Source organism: Rhinolophus sinicus, chromosome 8 (genome assembly GCF_057876585.1).
Source record: "Rhinolophus sinicus isolate RSI-liver-muscle chromosome 8, RSI-T2T, whole genome shotgun sequence".
NCBI classification, from domain to species: Eukaryota; Metazoa; Chordata; class Mammalia; order Chiroptera; family Rhinolophidae; genus Rhinolophus; species Rhinolophus sinicus.
In genome coordinates, this window is record NC_142508.1 from 79,645,614 (window position 1) to 79,666,936 (window position 21,323).

General features: G+C 46.0%; 1 protein-coding gene across 4 annotated transcripts in view; it reads left to right on the top strand.

Annotated features, from left to right (window-relative positions):
* Positions 1–19,284, top strand: part of MYLK3 (myosin light chain kinase 3) — a 40,039-nt gene extending 20,755 nt beyond the window's left edge. For 2 of the 4 annotated variants that reach the window (XM_019731852.3, XM_019731854.3), the window contains 10 exons: positions 2,639–3,066; positions 5,232–5,337; positions 5,648–5,741; positions 6,172–6,281; positions 6,945–7,086; positions 11,443–11,513; positions 12,679–12,807; positions 13,929–14,081; positions 14,996–15,128; positions 16,048–16,454. In XM_019731852.3, coding sequence (XP_019587411.3) covers positions 2,639–3,066; positions 5,232–5,337; positions 5,648–5,741; positions 6,172–6,281; positions 6,945–7,086; positions 11,443–11,513; positions 12,679–12,807; positions 13,929–14,081; positions 14,996–15,128; positions 16,048–16,107 — 1,426 coding nt within the window. In that variant the 3' untranslated portion in view covers positions 16,108–16,454. Of the gene's footprint in view, positions 1–2,638; positions 3,067–5,231; positions 5,338–5,647; positions 5,742–6,171; positions 6,282–6,944; positions 7,087–11,442; positions 11,514–12,678; positions 12,808–13,928; positions 14,082–14,995; positions 15,129–16,047 lie in introns of all 4 variants that reach the window. The other 2 variants (XM_019731853.3, XM_088800371.1) reach the window with 1 other exon arrangement.
* The last annotated feature ends 2,039 nt before the right edge of the window (positions 19,285–21,323 follow it).

Genomic DNA, 21,323 nt, shown 5'->3' on the forward strand with positions numbered 1-21,323 from the left:
CTCCCAGAGGAGACCTGGTGTCTGTGCTGTGGCAGCTGGCAGAGAAGCCCAGATCGTTTGTCTGAAGCCTTTGTGCAGGAAGGAAATGGGAGCCCCCAGGAGACGTAATCAGTGGAAGGTGGGGTGGGGGAAGAATTCCTGGCAGGCATTCCTCCCCTTCCCTGTATCCCAGCCAATGTTCCACGTGTGGAATCTGGAGATGGGGTGGTGGGGCCTTTCTATGAACTTGTAAGGGACCCAAAAAAGATGTGGAGATTCTGAGTGAGGGGGCAAAGGGCTGTGCGTCAGTTTCGGCCGGAGCTGGATTTCAGACACACCTGCCCTTTCTCAGCCAGCATGCGGTGTGTTTCGAGGAACAGAGCCTTGAGCTCTGGTTGGCAGTGAGTGCCGTGTGTGGAGGGGCCTGAGGCCGCACCCGGTATTGGTGGGATGAAGTGGGGCCATCGATTAGCAGCGCCTGCCCTGAGTGACCTGGGCAGCAGGCGGGAAAGCCTTGGACACTCAAAGTGGCAAGGGGACACGTGGCAGTGCTGTTGGGCGATCCCCTGAACCCATAGGTGCAAAGACCAAAGGGGACGGCAGTGACTGTCAGTCTTCTCTCCTGGCCACCGGGATTCCCTTTAGCCCCTGGCTTCCTGAAATTCCCCACGGTCCTTAGTGAAGACGAGGCCTGAGCTAGACTTGGATGCCACCCTCCCCATCCTTCCCTGTCATCACCAACCCATACTCAGTCTTGGGGGGCATAATGTTGGGAGGATTCTGCTGCCTCCTGCTCAAGCCTCGGCAATGGACAGGCTGCCGAGTCTTTCAGACACACCCAGGAGCAGGCACGGTCTCAGAAGACCTGCAGCTCTCGGGTGGGGAAATAGGGGGGGCCTTTGGCCGATGGGGAAAGGTCTCGAATGTTTTTTTTCTTCTGATAAAAAACACGTAACATAAAATTTACCATCTTAACCATCTTTAAGTGTACAGTTAAGTAGTGTTAAGTGTATTTACATTGTTGGGACACAGATCTCCAGAACTTTTTCATCCTGCAAATTTGAAACTCTGTGCCCATCAAACAACTCCCCATATCCTCCTCCCACCAGCCCCTGGCAACCACCGTTCCACTTCCTATCTCTATGAATTTGATACTCTACGTTCCCTATATTGGGTTGGTGCAAAAGTAATTGCCGTTTAAAAGGTTAAAAATTGCAAAGACCGCAATTACTTTTGCACCATCTAATATAAGTGGAATCATATAGTATTTGTCCTTTTCATGACTGGCTCATTTCACTTAGCATGATATCTTCAAGGTTCATCCATGTTGTAGCAGGTGTCAGGATTTCCTTTCTTTTTAAGGCTGAACATAGTCCGTGTACATATGGACCACATTTGGTTTATCCAGTCATCTGTCGATGGACACTTGAGCTGCTGCCACCTTTTGGCTTTGTGAGTCATGCTGCTGTGAACGTGGTTGTCCACATATCTCTGCGACCCTGCCTTCAGTTCTTTTGGACATATTCCCAGAAGTGAGATGGCTGGATTATATGGTAGTTCTATTTTTAAAGTGTTGCAGACCCGCCATACTGTTTTCCCCAGCGGCCGCGCCGCTTTAGGCCTCACTCTTTGAACCCTCCTGCGTGTGTGCTTTCTTCTCTTAGTGACTCTCTCAGCACTCTGTGAGGTATTTCTGTCCGTTTGACAGAGAAGGGAGCTGAGGCTGCACTTACCCAAAGTTGTGCAGCAACCAGTGGCAGAGCTAAGACCAGAATGGAGGCCGCCTGGCTCCGTCCTGAGACTCAGTCCATGCTGGACCTTCACCGCACCCCCATCCCAACACTCACAGACCCTGGCAGTGGGGTTGGGAGGAGCAGTCAGAGCAGGGGCAACTCTGAGAGGGAGGGTCTAAGCCACTGGGGGTCGTGGTTCCCAGGGTCGGGCATTCCCGACCTCCATCTGGGTCCCAAACCCCAACGCCACAGAACTGGGTCATGAAAATGGACGGCGTGGGCCCAGGGGCATTGCCAGTGCAGCAGGGTCTGTGGGGAGGTAGAGAGCTGCCGCTTGGCTAGGCAGGCCCAGCACAGCCAGTTCTGTTCTCTCAAGAGAAGCAGAAAGTCCCGACTATGAACAATTGCCTGATTTTAATAAAATGTCTGACGTGTGGCTTCCGGTGTGAGGTTTGACTTGGTTCTCCCTTCTCTTCATTCAACTGAAAGGGAAACCGAGGCCCAGAGAAGGCCTGGGTCTCCTGCCTCCAGGCCATACATAGTTCTCCTTGGGCAGAAGCTCATTTCCCAGGGCCTCAGAGGTGTCTGCTGCTTCTCTTGCCCGGCACAGGTGGCTTCAAGCCCTCTCTGTGTGCTCATTCCATGGGATCCTGAGAGCTGATGGCACCGCTGTCACTGAGGCTGGCCTCTCCCTGCTGTCCTGTCTGGGCAGAGGTGGGCAGGGATCCAGAGGGGCGGGGGCTGAAGTCCACTAGTTCCAACCTCAAGCTGTAATAACAATCCTCAGGGCCCTTTTCACAGATGAGAAAACAGGCCAAGCAGCCATGGTCAGTGAGTGGCGGTAGCAAGTGTTTGAACCCAGGTGTGTTCTGACTTCAGAGTTTTTGCTTTTAACCTCAGTCAGGGCCATATTTCTCTCTGCCCAGGATCTCCATCCATGTGCAGGAGACGGATACCCCTGGGGAGCTACTCGTGACACGAGGGGACAGCCTCAGACCCACACCCCCTGTGGAGGCTCCAGCAGCTGCCCAGGCAGACGAGCAGGACCCACCTGGGCCCACATGCTGCCCCCAGGCCCCTGAGACTGAGCTGGGAAAACAGATCCCAAAAGAAGCCAGTGAGATTTCCCCACTGTGTGAGCTGAGCAGCGGTGGAGAAGCAAAGGCTGAGGAGAAGCAGCAGCCTGCGGCCGAAGCGGCCCTGGGACCAAGTGGGGCCAGGAGGGACGTGGGAGATGAAGGCCCAGGAGCAGGAAACCCTAAGTCTGGGATGGACTGCACCACCGGGGACCCGGACAGAGCTGAGGCCGGAAGGAGGACGCCCCTGGGAGCTGAGGCTGGCAGCGTGGTTCTGGGTAAGTGACGGTGCTGCCGTGTGCCCCAGGTGAGTGGGTTTGGAGGGCCTACTTTTGGGGGACTTCCCTGTAGCTTCTGGGGAGAGATAATGCCCATCTGGGGCATGCAAGATCCGAGCATCCTGCTGGTACCTCCCGGGGCTGAAGGGGCAGCGCAGAGCTGGGAGGGAGCCTGTGGGGCTCCGCTGGGGGATTTCTCAAAGCACCCGCCTGCCTGCGCCTCCCGACCCTGCTGTCATTCTGGATGGAGACAGGCAGGAATATCCAGCCCACTGTCAGCTATTTGTACCCAGTTATAGAGAAGGGGTGGTCCGGCGCGGACCTGCTTCCTGTCCCAGTGGTGTGGGGGGCGTCCTTTGTTCCCGTGCCCCAAAGCCCTCAACTCCTCCAGCCCTGAGGTCACGTGCCCTCATCCCATGTGGCTGCAGCAAGGCCAGCCCTGGCTGATTCCTGGCCAGGAATTTCTGGAGGTCCCTGAGATGGGCTGTGTGTCCAGCAGGCATCCTGGTGCCCCTTGCCGCTCTGAGCTCTGCAGTCGCCATGTCACCTTGGCTTCCCCAGCTGCTGCTTCCCCCCTAGTGTGGCTGGGTCCAGATGTGGATGCAGCTCCCTTAATTCCTGAAGCACAGCTGAGAGCAGGCTTTTGTGGGCCCGGGACGGTGAGATAAAGCCAGCGTTAACCGAGGACTCGCTGTGCCAAGCAGCCTAGTGCCGGCCTCCACCCTCACACGCGTGGGGTGGGCATACATGGAGACACAGGAGAGGCTGAGAAACACGCTCCAGGCCAGAGTCCGGGCTGCGGGAGCCAGGGCCTGACTATGCCGTCTGGCCCCAGGATCTTGCGTGCAAAACGCATCACTCCACCTCCGCTCAGAACAGCAGGCGGCAAAGCCAACTTTAGACCAGAGTTGTGGATATGGAATCTGTTACACCACCTGGAATCCAGGCTCTCCCGACCACTGTAGGGGCCCAGGAAAACAACAAAACTTCACAAATGTTACCCCTTGGAGCCCATGGCTCAGGGAACAAAAAAGAAGGTACAATATGCTCTCAGAGCAATTTCAAGCTTCTACTTTGGGGAGCAGAAAGCTGCTTGTATTAAGACAAAGCGAGCAGTGTTTTCTCAGTTTTGGAGGTACCGTGTTTCCTTGAAAATAAGGCCTACCTGGACCATCAGCTGTAATGCGTCTTTTGGAGCAAAAATTAATATAAGACCCAGTATTATATTAATATATTATACTATACTGTACTATATTATATAAAGACTGGATCTTATTTTAATTTTTGCTCCAAAAGATGCATTAGAGCTGATGGGCCGGCTAGGTCTTATTTTGGGGAGACATGGTAGTGGAGTTACTCCTGGAGTACTGAGTGTCCGTGACGGGGTCCAAACATGTCAGGCCAAGCGGCAGACTTCCCGCCGTGGTGTCTGGCAGCCCTTACCACACAGACCAGCCCGTGTCATTATGTTTGCCGGGTGTTCTGCATTCTGTTTTATTCCTCTACTTGATTTCATGTGCCCTTTCTAGGTTCCTATCACCTCTGAAGGACAAGATTTAAAAAGATATCTAAACCGTTTTTATCTTCCCAAGGCCTGGCACCCTCCATTTCCCCTCCAGACCACTGTCCACCCCCACCCCACCCCCAGGACTGACCCGCTAGGGGCTGCGTCACTGGCGCCCGTGCCCTGTGCAGACAGACATCCAAGGGCAAAAGGAGAGGGAGGCTGGGAGTTTGTTTCTCCAGCTGCCTGCCTGGCATGCCGCCCTCGCTGGCCCTGCTGACCGCTGACTGTGGTCCCGCCATTAGACTCTGCTCCCTCGCTCTGCCCCACATCCCTTCCGTTTCTCGCAGCCGCACTGACCACCCCCGGCCCCTTCCCGACTTCAGTGACTAGACTGGACATAACCTCTCCATGTTGCAATGAGCACTAGGTGCCGGGAGACCCAGGTCGCAATCCCATCTGTCACTGTGTCACTGTGACCTTGGGCCAGTCAACCTCACGTCTCTGGGACTCAGCTTTCTCCTCTGCCATGGGTGACTCGAACGAGATAATCCTTGAGAAGGGCAAAAGGCTTGTCACTTGGACCCAGTGGGTCTGGGATGGGTAGCTGAGGCGTGGGGGCTGCACGCAGGAGGCTCACAGGCTATTGTGTCCTCAACAGATGACAGTCCGGCGCCGCCAGCCCCTTTTGAGCACCGGGTGGTGAGTGTCAAGGAGTCATCGAGCTCAGCAGGTTACACAGTGTGCCAGCACGAAGTCTTGGGAGGGTAGGTGGGCTTTCTGCTTTGACGAGGGGCGGGAGCAGGAGGGCCGGCAGGTTCCCAGGAACTGGCCGATTGAGCCAGGGCCGGGAGGGAGCTACCCTGAACATGTGAGTGGGCAGTCCACGGAGAGTGGGGTGAGGAGTGCAGGGTCCCAGCTCTTCTCTAGGTTTTAGGTAGCCTGTGTGGAGTGGGGGTGATGACATGCTTACTCGGGGTGGAGGAGAGGTGGGACCAGAAAGCCCCGGGGACAGGATGGCCTGCCATGTCGGGGCGGACCTCGGGCACTGAGCCTGCTGTGTCGTCGTGCCTGCAGGGGCCGCTTTGGTGAGGTCCACAGGTGCACGGAGAAGTCCACAGGCCTCTCGCTGGCTGCCAAGATCATCAAAGTGAAGAGCGCCAAGGACCGGGTGAGACACGGCCCGGGCTGCCGGTGCCTCTGGCCATCTCAGGACTCCTTCACTTCCTTGTCGGCCCCCTACCCTGGGCCCCACACTGCCCCAGACCCCTCCGTGCTGAGCAGGAAAGCTGCCCACCTTTCCCGCCTCTTTTCCATGACACACCCCAGTTAGCAGGTCACCTCACATCCTGGGCAGCAGGGTCCTCCTGGACCTTCCCGGTTTCCTGCTTGGGCCTCCAGTTTCCTATCTGTGAAATGGGTGGGTCCCTTCTGTCGTCAGAACCCGGTTTGGGTGGTGAGTTGAAGAAACCTGGTGTGAGAGCAGGAAACAAGGGTGAGGGGCGGCACGTGGATGCATCCATGTGTGTGTCTCGGGAGGCACAGCTGGCAACTCTTCCTGATCCGTTTCTTCAAACTCCTGTCCCCTCTGGCTCCGTAAGGAGGATGTGAAGAACGAGATCAACATCATGAACCAGCTGAGCCACGTGAACCTGATCCAACTCTACGACGCCTTCGAGAGCAAGAACAGTTTCACGCTGGTCATGGAGTAGTGAGTGTGGGGGTGGGGCAGCTTCTCCGGCAGGCTGGGGGTGGGGTTCTGGGCAGAGCCCTCCCCTCCCCTTCTCTGGGACATCCAGGGAATGTCACCACCTTCTCTGCTTGGCCTCCAGTGTGGAGCACGGAGGACAAAGCATTTGTCACAAACCAGTAGCGAGGGAGCCTGATTTGACCTGCAGATGGGTGCCAGTTTGGCCTACACAATTTTAAGTAACTTTGATTTAGTTGTTAGCAGTTGGAAACAGGGAAACTTCCCATGAAATCCTAGATACCTGGCTTTTCTTGAAGATGTAAAAGATTAGTGATGCTGGACCTGGAAATGGGTCTAACTTGCCCATTTGGGGTTCTTGCTGTGTAGGTACTAACCGGGCCCTGTAGGTAAAGGGTTTACCACCTTGGCCGAGGGCATCCAGAGTGAGCCTGGGTTATCACGACTGCAGGCATCCCCGTGTTCCCTTTGGCCCGTCACTTCCTTTTTACCACCTGCACTCTGCACTGGGAATGGGCCAGAAAAAAGGTCCCCAGAAAACACCAGATGACAGCAGCACCCTCGGGCTCACTGGGTCGACCTGTTTTAGCTCCTGGAGCTAAGGGTGGACAGGTTCTCTGAAAGCCTCGCTTAGTCCAGCGCCTGACTCTCCCTTTGCCTTGGCAGTGTGGATGGGGGTGAACTCTTTGACCGGATCACAGATGAGAAGTACCACCTGACTGAACTGGACGTGGTCCTGTTCACCAAGCAGATCTGCGAGGGTGTGCATTACCTCCATCAGCACTACGTCCTCCACCTGGACCTCAAGGTGGGTGGGCCCCCGGCTGCCCTGCTGCTCTCTCATCTCTGAGAGCGCTCTCTGTGCACTGACAATCTGGCTTCCCTTCCTGCCTCTCTGCCATTTCCTAGTTCTGGAGTGTGGGCAGACAAGTCACATTGCCTTCCTGAGCCTCGGCTCTTCCATGTGTGAAATGTGGATAGCATACCTCTTGAAGTGTTATTTGAAGTTTAAATGATACAATGACTTTTTTTCTTTAAAAGTATCTTTAAGATTAGTTCTGGAAAAATTAAAATAGGTAACAAATACAGACAGTATAGAAATGTATGAGATAAACTGTGAAGGTTCTTCCCACCCAGTCTCTGTGCTGAGAGGTTTTCTGTATTAGCAATTTGACATGGCACACAAACACACACAAAGGGAGTCAGATTGTGCACCTCGTTTGTAAACTTGCCCTTGTTAGTTCCCAGTACACTGTAGACATCTTTTCTCATTCTCTTTAAGTGTCATGTGATATTCCATTGAATGAATGCAGTACACTTTCTTTTGTCTACTTGATGAAAAGTAAGCACTGATCCATGGCAGCCTTTTCTTTTCTTTTTTTTTATGCATGGGTTTATTTCTGAGCTCTTTATTCTGTTCCATTGATCCATGTGTCTGTTTTTATGCCAGTACCATGCTGTTTTGATTACCATAGCTTTGTAATATAGTTTGAAACCAGGACATGTGGTGCCTCCAGCTTTCTTTTTTCTCAAGATTGCTTTGGCTATTCAGGGTCTTTGGTGATTCCATACAAATTTTAGGATTGTTTATTCTATTTCTGTGAAAAATGCCATAGGAATTTTGATATGGATCGCATTGAATCAGTAGATTACTTTAGGTAATATAGACATTTTAACAAGATTAACTCTTCCAACCCTTGAGCATGAAGTATCTTACCATTTATTTGTGTCTTCTTCAATTTCTTTCATCAATGTTTTAAAATTTTCAATGCATAGATCTTTCACCAACTTGGTTAAATTTATCCTAAGTACTTTTTGCTTTTTGATGCAATTGTAAATGGGTTTGTTTTCTTAATTTCTCTTTCTGATAGTTTGTTGTTAGTGTATAGAAATACAACTGATTTTTGTATATTGCTTTTGTATCTTAATACATCAGTATATATTTTGTATCAAAATATACTGAATTTGCTTTTAAGTTCCAATAGTTTTTTGGTGAAGTCTTTAGAGTTTTCTGTATATAACATTATGGCAAATAGCGAGTTTTACTTCTTCCTTTTTATATTTGGATTTATTTATTTGTTTGTTTGTTTGTTTATTACCTAATTGCTCTGGCTAGGACTTCCAATACTATATTGAAGAAGTGGTGAGAGTGAGTATCCTTGTCTTGTTCCTGATCTTAGATAAAAAGCTGGAAGCTTTTTGCCATTGAGTATATTATCTGTAGTCATGTTATATAGGGCCTTTATTATGTTAAGGTACGTTCCCTCTATGCCCAGTTTATTGAAGGTTTTTAATCATGAAATGGATTTGGATTTTGTTAAGTGCTTTTTCTGCATGTATGGAGATCATATGACATTTATCCTGCATTTTGGTAATTTGGTATATCACATTGGTTGATTTGTATATCTTGAACCATCTGTGTGTCCCTGGAATAACTCCCATTTGATCATGGTGTATAATCCTTTAAAGTATTGTTGAATTTAGTTTACTAATATTTTGTTGAGGATTTTTACATCTATGTTTTTCAGAGATATTAGTTTGCAATTTTCTTTTCTTGTGGTGTCCTTGTCTGGTTCTGGTATCAGGGTAACGCTGGCCACATAAATGAGTTTGGAAGCGTTCCCTCCTCTTCTATTTTTTTGGAAAAGTTTGAGAAGGATTGGTATTAATTTTTCATTAAATGTTTAGTAGAATTCATCAGTGAAGCCATCTGGTTCTGGACTTTTGTTTGTTGGAAGATTTTTGATTATTGATTCAAACTCCTTGCCAGTAATTGGTCTCATTAGATTTTCTATTTCTTCATGATTCAGTCCTGACAGGTTGTATGTTTCTAGTAATTTATCCATTTCTTTTAGGTTATCCAGTTTGTTAGCATGTAATGCATAGTAATCTCTTCTGATCTTTTATATTTGTTTGCTAGCAGTTGTAACATCTCTTCTTTTGTTTCTAATTTTATTTGAGTCCTCTCTCTTTTTTAAGTCTAGCTAAAGATTTATCTGTTTTGTTTATTTTTAAATTTTTTTTCAGATTTTATTGAGATGCAATTGACATATAACGTTGTATTAATTTAAGGTATACAACATAATCATTGATACATGCATATACTGAAAAATGATTGCCACAATGTTTAGTTACATCTATCACCATATATCATTACAATTTTATTGTGATGAGAATTTTAAAAATATTCTCTCTTAGCAACTGTCAAATATTCAATACAGTATTATTAACTATAGTCACCATGCTGTATATTACATCCCCAGAACTTATTTATATTTAGCAATATTGAATAAGGGAAAAAGAGAGAAAACTCAAATTACTAAAATCAGGAATAAAAGACCGGACATTGCTACCAGCCTTACAGAAATGATAAAAAGGATACTAAGGGAATAGTATGAAAAATTGTATGCCAATAAATTAGATAACTTAGATAAAATGGACAAATTCCTAAAAGACGCATCCTACTGAAAGCTGACTGAAGAAGAAATAAAAATTCTGAATGTAACACGTGCTCAAATTGACATTAAAAAATACCCACTAAGAAAAGCTGAGGCCAGTATGGTGAATTCACTGGTGAATTCTACCAAATGTTTCAAGAAGAATAACAAACCCTTACAAACTCTTCCAAAAAACAGAAGAGAAAGGAACACTTCCTTTCATTTTATGAGACCAGTCTTATCCTAATACCAAAACCAGACAAAGACCCCACAAGGAAACAGAACAATATCCCTATGACTATAGATGCAAAATTTCTCAATAAATATTAGCAAACTGAATACAGTAACATATAAAAAGGATTATACACATCACAAAATAGGAATTATCCTAAGAATGCAAGTCTTGTTTAATATAAAAACCAATCAATGTACAATGCCATATTAAAAGAATAAAAACTAAATCACATAATCATTTTAATAGATGCTTGACAAAATCAAACTACTTTTCATGATAAAATCACTGAACCAACTAGGTATAGAAAATAACGTTCTTAATCTGACAAAGGCTGTCTATGAAAAACCACAGCCAACATATCGTATTTTGCTGTATATAATGCGCTCCCGTGTATAATGCACACCCACATTTTTGGCCCAATCTTTCAGGGAAAAAAATCTTTTTAATTTTTTAATTCAAATTTTTATTTGTTTATATTTAGGTACTTGTTTTTTGTATTATAAAGGAATTTTAGCGTTTATTTTTTAACATATTATGGTACAATAAATTTTATGTAACAAATAATTGCAAAACACAAGAACAGATACAAGGTATAAGAAATTTTATGTACAGCAACAAATTTACGATATTTACACATCATAGAAGGTCAAGAACGCTTCGTCATTGCAAGTTCGTCATAAATTCAACAAAACCGATTATTGTATTCCAGGATACTATTTTGCAGATGGATATTGTTATTGATTTCTAGAGTTACACTTTTAACTCATAAGCATAAATAAAAGAATTAAAAACATTTATATAGATACAGAATAGATAAGGATGTCTGCTCTCGCCACTTCTATTAAACTTTGTACCTGAGGTTCTAACCAGGGCAGATAGGCAAAAAGAAATAAAAGGCATCCAGATTGGAAAGGCAGAAGTAAAACTGTCTCTACTCACAGATGACAAGATCTTTCTTGTACATAGAAAATCTCAAGGAGGGTGGGAGCAAACTATTAGGACTAATAAATTAGTTCAGAAAGGATTTAGTTGTCAACATTTAAAAGCATGGAATTTTCACATAAAAACTTGGATTTCTGGCTTCTCTTGAGGACTGAGGCGCTGCCTTCCTATGTGGCTGTGGCTGGAGCTGCGCGGTCGCTACCCCTTTACACAGGTCTTCCAGGTCCCCCCAGTTCATGCTACTTATGGTCACACACTAGCCCATTTCATTTATTTTCAATGTCTATCATCTATCTGTCTACCTATCTACCTATCTATCATCTATCTATCTATCTATCTATCTATCTATCTATCTATCTATCTATCTATCTATCTATCTATCTGTCTATCATCTATCTGTTCACCTATTTACGCATCCCTGGAGGGCTGCCCTGAGCCATTCATTTCCCTTGGAGCCTGGGAAACTGAGGCCTCTTGACAAATCAGTGTGGGAGCTGCAGACCTTCTTAGCTGCTGATTGAGCCTAACCAGACTTTTCTTTCTTTCCCAGCCAGAAAACATACTGTGTGTCAATCAGACAGGACACCAAATAAAGATCATTGACTTTGGGCTGGCCAGAAGGTAAGGTGGTTGTATTTTGGCACTTTGACAGAACTCCTTGGGACTCTTTCCGGCTTTCCCAGGCACGGTTACCCACAGCTCAGCCAATATTTGAGTTTTGGGACTGACACAAGAAAGCTCTCTCAAGGAGAGGCTGGTAACCCAGTGTTACCACAGCAGAGTGGGGGCTTTGTACTGTGAGCTCTGCTTCATCCTAGAAAGTAGCTTCCGGGGGCTGAGAGCCTGGGCCTTCTTTCCCCAAGAGGGTGCCATTCCTTCCACGCTTCAGCCGTAGGCCCCACAGGTCAGTCGCCAGGGCAGGGCTGGACCACGCTGTCAGAGGAGGGCTTGAGCTCTCTTCCCGCCACTGCACGGCTGAGACTAGGTGAGACTTGCTGTTCCTCCACTGGGTGGTGTCGGCTGTGTGGGCTCCGGGTCTGCATTTGCCTGGCTCTCAGCAAACTTGGAAGAGAGGAGACTGCATTTTGGAAACTCACTTCCCTGGTTTAAGGCAGTTGGGGCATGCTGGCAGTGTATTCATATTGTTCTTCCGTTTCTCAGTGGCCTTATCTGCAAAATGGGGACAATGATCGTACCTGCTTCATAGGGCTGTTGTGAGGATGAGAAGTTTATATATATAACACTTTTAGCACGGTGCCTGGCAAATAGGAAGTGCCTGTTTAATGTGTTTTGTTTAATATTTAATTTTTTTAGAGCAGTTTTAGTTTCAGAGAGAAATCAAGGGAAGAAACAAGAGATTTCCCACAGGTCCCCTGCCCCCACACATGCAAAGCCTCCCCCATCATCAGTGAATATTGAGGAAGCTACATTGACAGATGATAGCCACCCCAAGTCCACCCCACTGCACACACCAGAGAGCCGACCTCCACGCACAGCTTCTACCCAATTTGTGCTCATTCACGTGGCTGCATGCCGAATAAGATGTGCTGATTTCCTCTCCTCCCCAGATTGTAAATGCCTGGAGGAGAGGGCTGGTTTTCTGGAGTTGGGCCCTGGGGGTGTGATGATTCCCCCGGAAACCATGTGTGTGGTGGGATGTGAGGGCCGGACAACATGGCCGGCAGGAAGGGTCTGGGAATGTCTAGCTTCCACCAGCAATGAGTCAGAGCCTCCACATCTCCCAGGGCTCACTCCATGGTCCTCTCACCCCCCCCCCCCACCCCAGGTACAAGCCGCGGGAGAAGCTGAAGGTAAACTTTGGGACGCCCGAGTTCCTGGCCCCAGAAGTCGTCAACTACGAGTTTGTCTCGTTCCCCACGGACATGTGGAGTGTGGGAGTGATCACCTACATGCTGTGAGTGCCCAGGGCCTGGCTCCCCCGGGCTGGGGGCCATCTGTCTTAGTTTGACTAGCCTTAGCAGCAGCCACATGTTGAGTGCGAGTCGTGTATTGGGGCGGTGTGCCCAGGAAGCCCCAACGGAGAGTAGGAGGTGAGATGGGGAAGGAGGGCGGCTGGTAACCACCGTGGGCAACTGGAGTTTAATCGTCGGGGCTCTGGGGTCCATCGGGGAACACTCCGGCAGAGTTACTGCGTCTGAGGGGTGAGGGACCTGGGGTACATACGAGTACACACCCACTCTGATCAGTTACTGCTCATGGGCTGACCCCAGGGGCACTGACTCCCTGACACATTCCGATCCACTGGAGAGAAAGCGCTCCAGCAGAGAAATGCAGTCCAGGGGGGCTGGCGCACTGAAGCCCTGAGGAGGGGTGGGCGGGGCAGGACACCTGTCCTCTACCCTGCCCCTCCCCTGTGCTCCCTGTTTCCTTTGAGCTGAGGATGCACAGGTAGGGTGCACTGAGCGGAGGTTTGTGCAACGACCAAACACCGTCCTGTCTGTGTGGAATTCCCTCGCCTCTTTCCTCAGAGGCGCTTTGCCTCGCTCAAAGTCTCACCACTGTGGCGTCATTGCGACCCGTGTCCCCACACTTAGTATGCCAGTGCTCACCAGGTGGGGGAAGCTTGAGGCCCCACCCAGGCCAGCCAGTTAGGGTGTCCTGCCTCTCCTTACCCTAGAGGAGCCAGTGAAGTCAGTTTTCCTGTGCCCCCTGAGGCCTGTAGAGTACCTGACCCCCCGCCACCTGGCGGTCTCAGAGACATGCTAATGAATGTGTGCCTGATAAACAGACAAACTGGGTAGGGCTCCAGTGTACTCTTTACTTCAGGGGAAGGGGAAGAGAGGTGAGCATGATGGGGTTTATGTGAACGCTCTTTCTTGCTTCCATTTGTCAATCCTTCCACGTCTGCCCGATTCCCGCTCCCCTTCCTGTGAGAAGTAATGGGGGTATTACTGTTTTGAACCCTCTTGGTTTTGGTTAATTCTTCTGGAACCTTGTAAGATTCCTCTCTACCCCTTTGACACGTGTTGGCAGATGCGGCTTATACATACTGACAGTCCTTTCTCTCCTCCGTAGACTCAGTGGCTTGTCCCCATTTCTAGGGGAGACAGATGCTGAGACCATGAATCTCATTGTCAACTGTAGCTGGGATTTCGATGCCGACACCTTTGAAGGGCTGTCGGAAGAGGCCAAGGATTTCGTTTCCCGGTTGCTGGTCAAAGAGAAAAGGTACCTTTATTGCTTGTCACTCACCAACCTTTTGATGGTGCCCGCCGATTGGGGGCTGAGAAGTTTCGGGGTGCTGGGCAGATCCTTTCTTCCTGTGGATCGGTTCTGTCCAGGATTTCTTAGACTGCTACTTCTTTGGAGCAAAAAAGGTAGCAGGGAAAGTGACGAAGGAAATCGATTAGAAAACAAACACTAGGAGGAGTTTTAGAATGGACCGTATTTAAAAATTAGTCCTACTCCCAAGTTATCACTTGCAATAGGGTAGCGTTGGGGGAAAAGTTGAGATATGCAGGTGCTATTTCCCAGAATAAAGGCCAGAAAACCTCATTTCTAGATGAGGAAGGCCTGCTTAGTTTTCAGCAGCCGTCACAGTCCTGGGTAGAGCCCTCAGTTGTCTGATTCTCAGACATTGGGAATAACTGCACATGACCCAGGAGTGAGGCCCGAGGGTCTGGGCTCTGAGAACGCATAGTTCCCTGGCCTTCACTCTTTTGTTTCTTTCTGATTGTGAAAAGTATGGGAGGAAAAATATTTCTAATTCAGATGAACCAGTTAATGTTTTTCTGGAAGGAGAGGTGAGCTTCTTTACAAGGCTCAGGGTCTTTTACTTCTTAAGAGCAACTCCAGGTACAGCTGGGCTTCCTGCAGCCCTGTCTGGACCCCCCATCCCCTCCCTGGGAGGTGGCAATTAATCACTGGGATGAGTCCCTCTACAGAGCACAGGGAACATCTTGCTGAAGACTTTCTCGAACTTCTAAGGAGGGGAATTTTAGATGTGAGGAGTTCCCTTTTTGGGAATCTGCCTACAAGATTAATCTGGTCCACTGACTCAGGCATCCCACCCCACTGAACTAGTGTTTGCACAACCGGAAGGGCAGCCCAACTAAACGTCTCGTCCGTGTTTGATTTCACAGCTGCAGGATGAGTGCCACACAGTGTCTGAAACACGAGTGGCTGAATAACTTGCCTGCCAAAGCTTCAAAATCCAAAGTTCGTCTCAAATCCCAGCTATTGCTGCAGAAATACATGGCTCAGAGGACATGGAAGGTACTTTATCCTTTTCGTAAAGGAAGATAGGATATATCTTCCTAATATATCCTTTGAAAGAATGGTAACTAAGTTTTTACTTACATTTTTGACTCTAAATAGAAAGATTAAGGGAAAAAGAAAAACCCTCTCTTATGGTAAAACCTGTTAGCTTGAGTGAAAAAATGCCACAGACCAAAAATGACTGGCATAAAAGTGGCATTTAGTTTGTACTCACATTGACACTTGAAGTGACAGAATTAAGTTAGAGCACATTCTCAGTGACAGTAGTAATGGGTTGCTGGGAAGTGCTGCTTGTAGTTTGAGGTGCAATTTTGCCATGTTTCAGAAATAGGGGCTGGGAAAGCCCTATTAAAAAGCTTTATAATTTTGTTTACAACAGGACTCTTTGGTACCAAGGACGTAAAACGTATCTTAAAAACCATTGTCCTCCAGGGAAGGGACTTTCCAGCATTTTGATATTAACTCAGGTCGTTGTTAAAAAGCAAAATTCTTCACCTAGAGAACCAGTAACCACGTAGGAAACACAAATATCCCATTTGCTTAACAGAGTGTGATGCACTTTGATATTTTCTATTCTGTGATACTTGGTTTCATTCAAAAAAATTCTGGTCGTAAGCTACTAATTTCATGACCCACTGGTGGTGTGTGAGTCACAATTTGGAAAACACTGTTCTAGGGTGCTCCCTGGTTCATGTAAAAAGGATAACGTATTTTCTCACTTCATACTTACTCCAGAAGGGCCCCTAAAAGTCACATCACCATTCTATGATTTTGCTAGAATCTTCTTTTCCCCTTTAGGTTATCGGTTTTAAACAAACCCAAGTGCCTAAGTTGCTGAAATCTTTTTATTGTTTCTCTTAAAACAATTGGTCTAAAAATGCTTTCCCCCTCCCCTTTTTTCTCTCCTTATCTCAAGAAACATTTCTATGCGGTGACTGCTGCCAACAGGTTAAGGAAATTTCCAGCTGGTCCCTAATCCTTGCTCTGCTGCTCCCACAGGCTGAGAAATGATTGAGGCCAGTGGTGAAGTGATGACTCAAGATTTTAAGTAATCTGGCCTTTTAGTAATATTGATTCCAGTGATTTTGTAAAAAAAGGATTATGGGTGTTACCTTCCTTGTGAGTGAAAAGTGGCTGTAAGGAAAGTGACTTAAGAACATTTTTCTGCCTTGTAAGGTCACTTAGTTTGAAATGCTGTGTTTACTTTCCAAATATCCCTACTTTGGGTGATAAGTGTAGGTGTGCTGTGGGGAGGTAGGGAAGCTTCTATTTTGCATATGTCACATTGAAATTCTAAACATTAAAGAACCCAAGAGATTGTTACACGGGGCGTGTTATTCAGAGTTACGTCCTTCAGTACACAGAAAGCCTAGGATCGGGATTTGCTTGAGTGTGACTGGCGTTACATTGCACTGCCTGCTGTGGTGTAGAGGTATGTGGGGTCAGGGCAGTGGGCCTCAAACCTTTCCTCACTTGTGCTCCCTTTTGAGAATCAAAATGTGCATCCTTTAACAGTCTTTGTAATTTCAAAAGATACCAGCTTTCATGGCTACATCAGCACAATGATCATTTTGAGTGCACTTTTAAAATCTGTACCCACCGCGGCCCGCTTCTCATTCTGCCATCGTGGTCCGTCTCCCTCAGGTATGAATCTGTGGTCTAGTAAGTCTGGCGTCTGGTGCGCAGTATGGGAAAGAGGCAAGAATGCAGTGACGTCCAGCTTTCTGAGAAAAACAGAACCAACATCAGGAGAGGACAGGGGCACTGCTCTCCTAGCGACTTTCAGTGTTGTCACTTAGCTGACTTATAAAGTGATTAACAAGGAGTACTCTATGATTCACAAGTACACGTCCTTTTAATTGCCTGACGTTTGTGCTGTTCCCCTGACCTCTCAGGTCAGCAGTTTTAGGGGGAGTTGTTAAGTAGCCGTGCAACAGTCTCCTAACCTTTCAGGATTTTTGTCCAAATAAAGACGTTTTTTGGCAGAGGACACGGACGTGGGGAGGGAGGCAGAAGGTGGAGAGGTTAATGCCACAGCTACAGGTCTCGAGCTGACTGCCCTCTGGAGTGAGGAAAGATTCCAGTGCAGCATGTTCAGGCCTGCTCCAAGCCGGCCCGCTAACGGATGAACACCGGTGCTGACCGCAGGAAGCCTCCCTTTCCTGAGAGAGGAACAGTGACCAGTCAAAGGCTTGGTTTGGAAGCATCAGTTACCTCTCTGAAAAAGGCTTTTGAGGGCAGCCTGCAGAAGGTGCTAGAGAGGATGGATGGCTTCTAGTTCTGTCTAGTTTGGTTCTCGGGGAATGGTCTGCATCTTCCCCAGAAAACTGTACGTAGGTACCATGATCTAGAAAACCACTGTCCAACAGAAATAAAACACGAGCCATATACGTAATTTAAAAATTTCGAATAGCTCCTCCAAAAACAAAAAACCTGGTGAAATTAATTTTAATAATTTATTTAACACAAGAGTTCAAAAACATTATTTCAATATGTAATCAACATAAAAATTATAATGAGATACTTTATATTCTTTTTATCATATTAAGTCTCCAAAATTGGGTGTTTCAATTTAGGTGCTAGGTTTTCATCAGATATACTTAATTTGTATTTAGATTCATAAAATTTACTGTGGAAAATATACTCACATACTCAAGTTGTTCGAAACATCTGAAACATTTTCTAATAATTGAATTAAACTTCCATTTTTACATTTAATTAAAATGAAATAAAATTAGAAATTCAGTTCTGTAGTTGTTATTAGTGACATTTTAAGTGCTGAATAGACACATGTGGTTAGTGCCTTCTGTACTGGACAGGGCAGATATAAAAAGAATCCTTTTTCAAATCCTAATTTATGTTTTCTTCCATATGCTGTTCTTTACCTAGAGAAAGAAATTCTCTCCAAAACCCCCTTGAGGGGTTTATTTAGGTCAGGCTCAAACAACTGAGAGGTGATGTGGATTTTAGCCTCCCTTATCTGAAATTCGAGTGGCTTTTATGAAGCTTTAATTTTCTGGATATTTTTAATTCTGTACTTTACTGGTGTGTACTTAGCTCAAAAAGGTTTTAAACTATAGCTGTGCCAGTATCAACTATTTCTAATGCGAGTTTTCCGTTTGAATGAGCAGTCACTGGACACTGCTGGGCAGAGAAACTGGAAAACGTAGTCAGGACCCACTTTCTTCACCTATCAGATTGGTGACAGTATGGGGAAATGGAAATTTTCCACTCTTGATGGATATGTATCAAAATAAAAGCCATGCCCACACTTTCACCCAACAATTCCATTTCTAAAATGTATCCCTCAGCAATACTTGAACTAGTGGACAGAGATTTATGCGAAATGATATTTATTCCAACAGTGTTGCCAACAACCCAATGAAAACAGCCAGCGGGTTTAGTTCACTAAGTTTTGCCACATGCGTATAGGGGAATCCCTTGCAGCTGTTAAGGACACAGCTAGATGCACAGACAGCCAGCTTTTCTTTTTTCTTTCTTTTGTTTTTTGGTTTCAAACAGAGCTAGGATATTTGGGGAGAGCTTGTTTGAAGGCAGTGATTTGAAATTTAAGCTATTTCATAATTTTGCTCCTCAGAGTTACGGAGAAGCTAATTAGGTTGAAGCTTCAGAGACCCTCTGAGGCCGGGGGAGGCGACCTTGCAATGTGTTCACACAGTCGTATGTTACACAAATTCTTAAAAAGTAAGGTATTTAAAAATTCGTTTCCTTAAAGAGGGTCCCCCATGTTATATAAGCTTCTAGCCCCACGAAACCTCTTATCAAATCCAAACCGTTTAAAATCCTTGTGTCGATGTAAGGAACGTCTAAACCTATTTGAAATTTTTATGAGTTTATCTTAGCCAAACTGATGACGGGGAACAAGATCTGCAATGCTCCTAACAACCATCTTTTCATTACAAAAGAACTATAGGACATATATATGGCATCATCCTATTTGTGGAGAGACATATGCTTATACGTGCATTAACATTTTCTAGGATATGCAAGAAACTTCCCAGTGGGGTATGGAAAGTGGGTGATAGGGAAAAGGGAATTCCACTTTTTGCTTTATAACTTTCTGAATCATTTGAATGTTTTTCTTTTTTATAATGAGCATGTGTTGCTTTTATAATTAAAAATTAGCAACCCAGTTGTCATGTGTGGACCTTGTTTTACTGTGATTTGAGCAAACAAACAATAAAAAGATATTTTAGAGACATCCAGGGAAAAATAATTCTAAATTGCATGTGTGGTGATAGAATTTCTATTGATTTTGTGAGGTGTGATGATGGTAATGTGATTGGTTACTGTGTAGGTTAAATGACTTCAGGAAAAAAGGGAGATACACGAGTATAGTTAAGCAAGTGTTGGGTGTGGGTGATCAGTGCGTGGTTTCATTATATTGTCCTCTTTACTGTTGTGTATATTTGAAAACTTTCATGATAAAAAAGTTTTTGTCAGTTAAACCATGAGGAGCTGTTAAGAACTGAGCTTCCAAAGCCTTTACAACAATATTGAAACACATGGATTTAGGAAGCAGTAAGCTTCCATCACTGGACGTATCTGAATGTGCTGGGAAATTGCTGTGGGAAGAATGCCTGCCCTCACAGGACATTTGGACAAGATTGCTTCAAGAAGTTCCTCTACACCCCATTAATTTAAGAGAGAACCAAGTACCTACTAACTTCCAGATAATCCAAATAATTATCACTACCTACTTTTACGGCATAGAGGGGGCAAAAAGTCACAAACTGTACTTTGATTTACATTTATGGACTCAACAGTGAAAAGGCAACCTAAGAAATGGGAGGAAATATTTGCAGATCATAAATCTGACAAGAGGTTAATTATCTAGACTATACAGAGAACTCCTACAACTCAACAACAACAAAAAACCCCAAACCACTCCGTTCAAAAATGGGCAAAAGACTCTAATAGAATGTTTTTCCATAGAAATACACAAATGGCTGAAAGCACATGAAAAAGCGCTCAGTCATCATCAGGGAAACGCAAATCAAAACGCAGTGAGATGGCACCTCACATCCATTAGGATGGGCTGCTATCAAAAAAAGAGAAGTGTGGGTGGGAGGTGGAGAAACTGGAACCCTGTACTGTTTGTGGGAATGGGATACGGAGAACAGTGTGGCGGTTCCTGACAAATGTAAAGATAGAATTAGCATATGATCCAGAAATCCCTTCTGGTTTACATCCAAAGGAATTGAGAACAGGGTTGCAGATTGATAGTTGCACCCCCACGTTCATAGCAGCGTTGTTCACAATCGCCAAGAGGTGGGAGCAACCCAAGTGTCCATCAGCAGAGGACTGGATCAACAAAATGTGGTCTGTCCACACAATGGACTATTATTCTGCCTTAAAAAGGAAGGCCATTCTGACACCTGCTACCGCGTGGCGGTATCTCGAGGACATTATGCTAAGTGACATAAGCCAGTCAAAACGACAAATGCTGAATGATTCCACCTGTAGGAGGTACCAAGAGGGGTCAAATTCAGACAGAAGTAGAATGGTGGTTGCCAGGTGCTGGGGGAGGGGAGTGTTTAATGGCTCGTCAGTTTCGCAAGATGAAGAGTTCTGGAAATCGGTTGTGTGACAATGTGAATGTCCTTCACATTACTGAATTGTATACTTAAAAATGGTTAAGATGGTACATTTTGTTATGTGTATTTTACAATTAAAAAAATGAAATGTGTTTAACTTTACCTGAAGAGTCAATAGCTTCTGACCGAAAGCTGGAAATTTAAATCTTGGTGCCAAATAAAAACAAATCATATACCTGCTTAAAATAAACGAGGAAAAGACTCACTTATTCGTTCTAGGTCAAAGTAGTAACAAGAGCTGCTATGTAGTGACTGCCTTCTAAGCACCATGCACTTTGCAAATATTACCTTTAATTCTCACCAGGTAGATAATATCTCCGTTTATAAATGAGGAAACGGGGGCTCTTTAAGGCTTTGGAATTTCCTTAGAGTGGAAGTGGCAGAGCCAGAATTTAAATGCCAGTGTGTGTGCTTCAGTCCCCTCCACCACAGGCTGGCTGCATATTATGCCTGCTGGGATCACTCGTGTGGCATTTCTTTAGCCTTCGCCTGCTCAGTGTCACATTTAGCACCCCAGGTATATGTAGCAGGCATTATGTCTCACTTATAACAGATCAAAGGCAATCACTGTCAT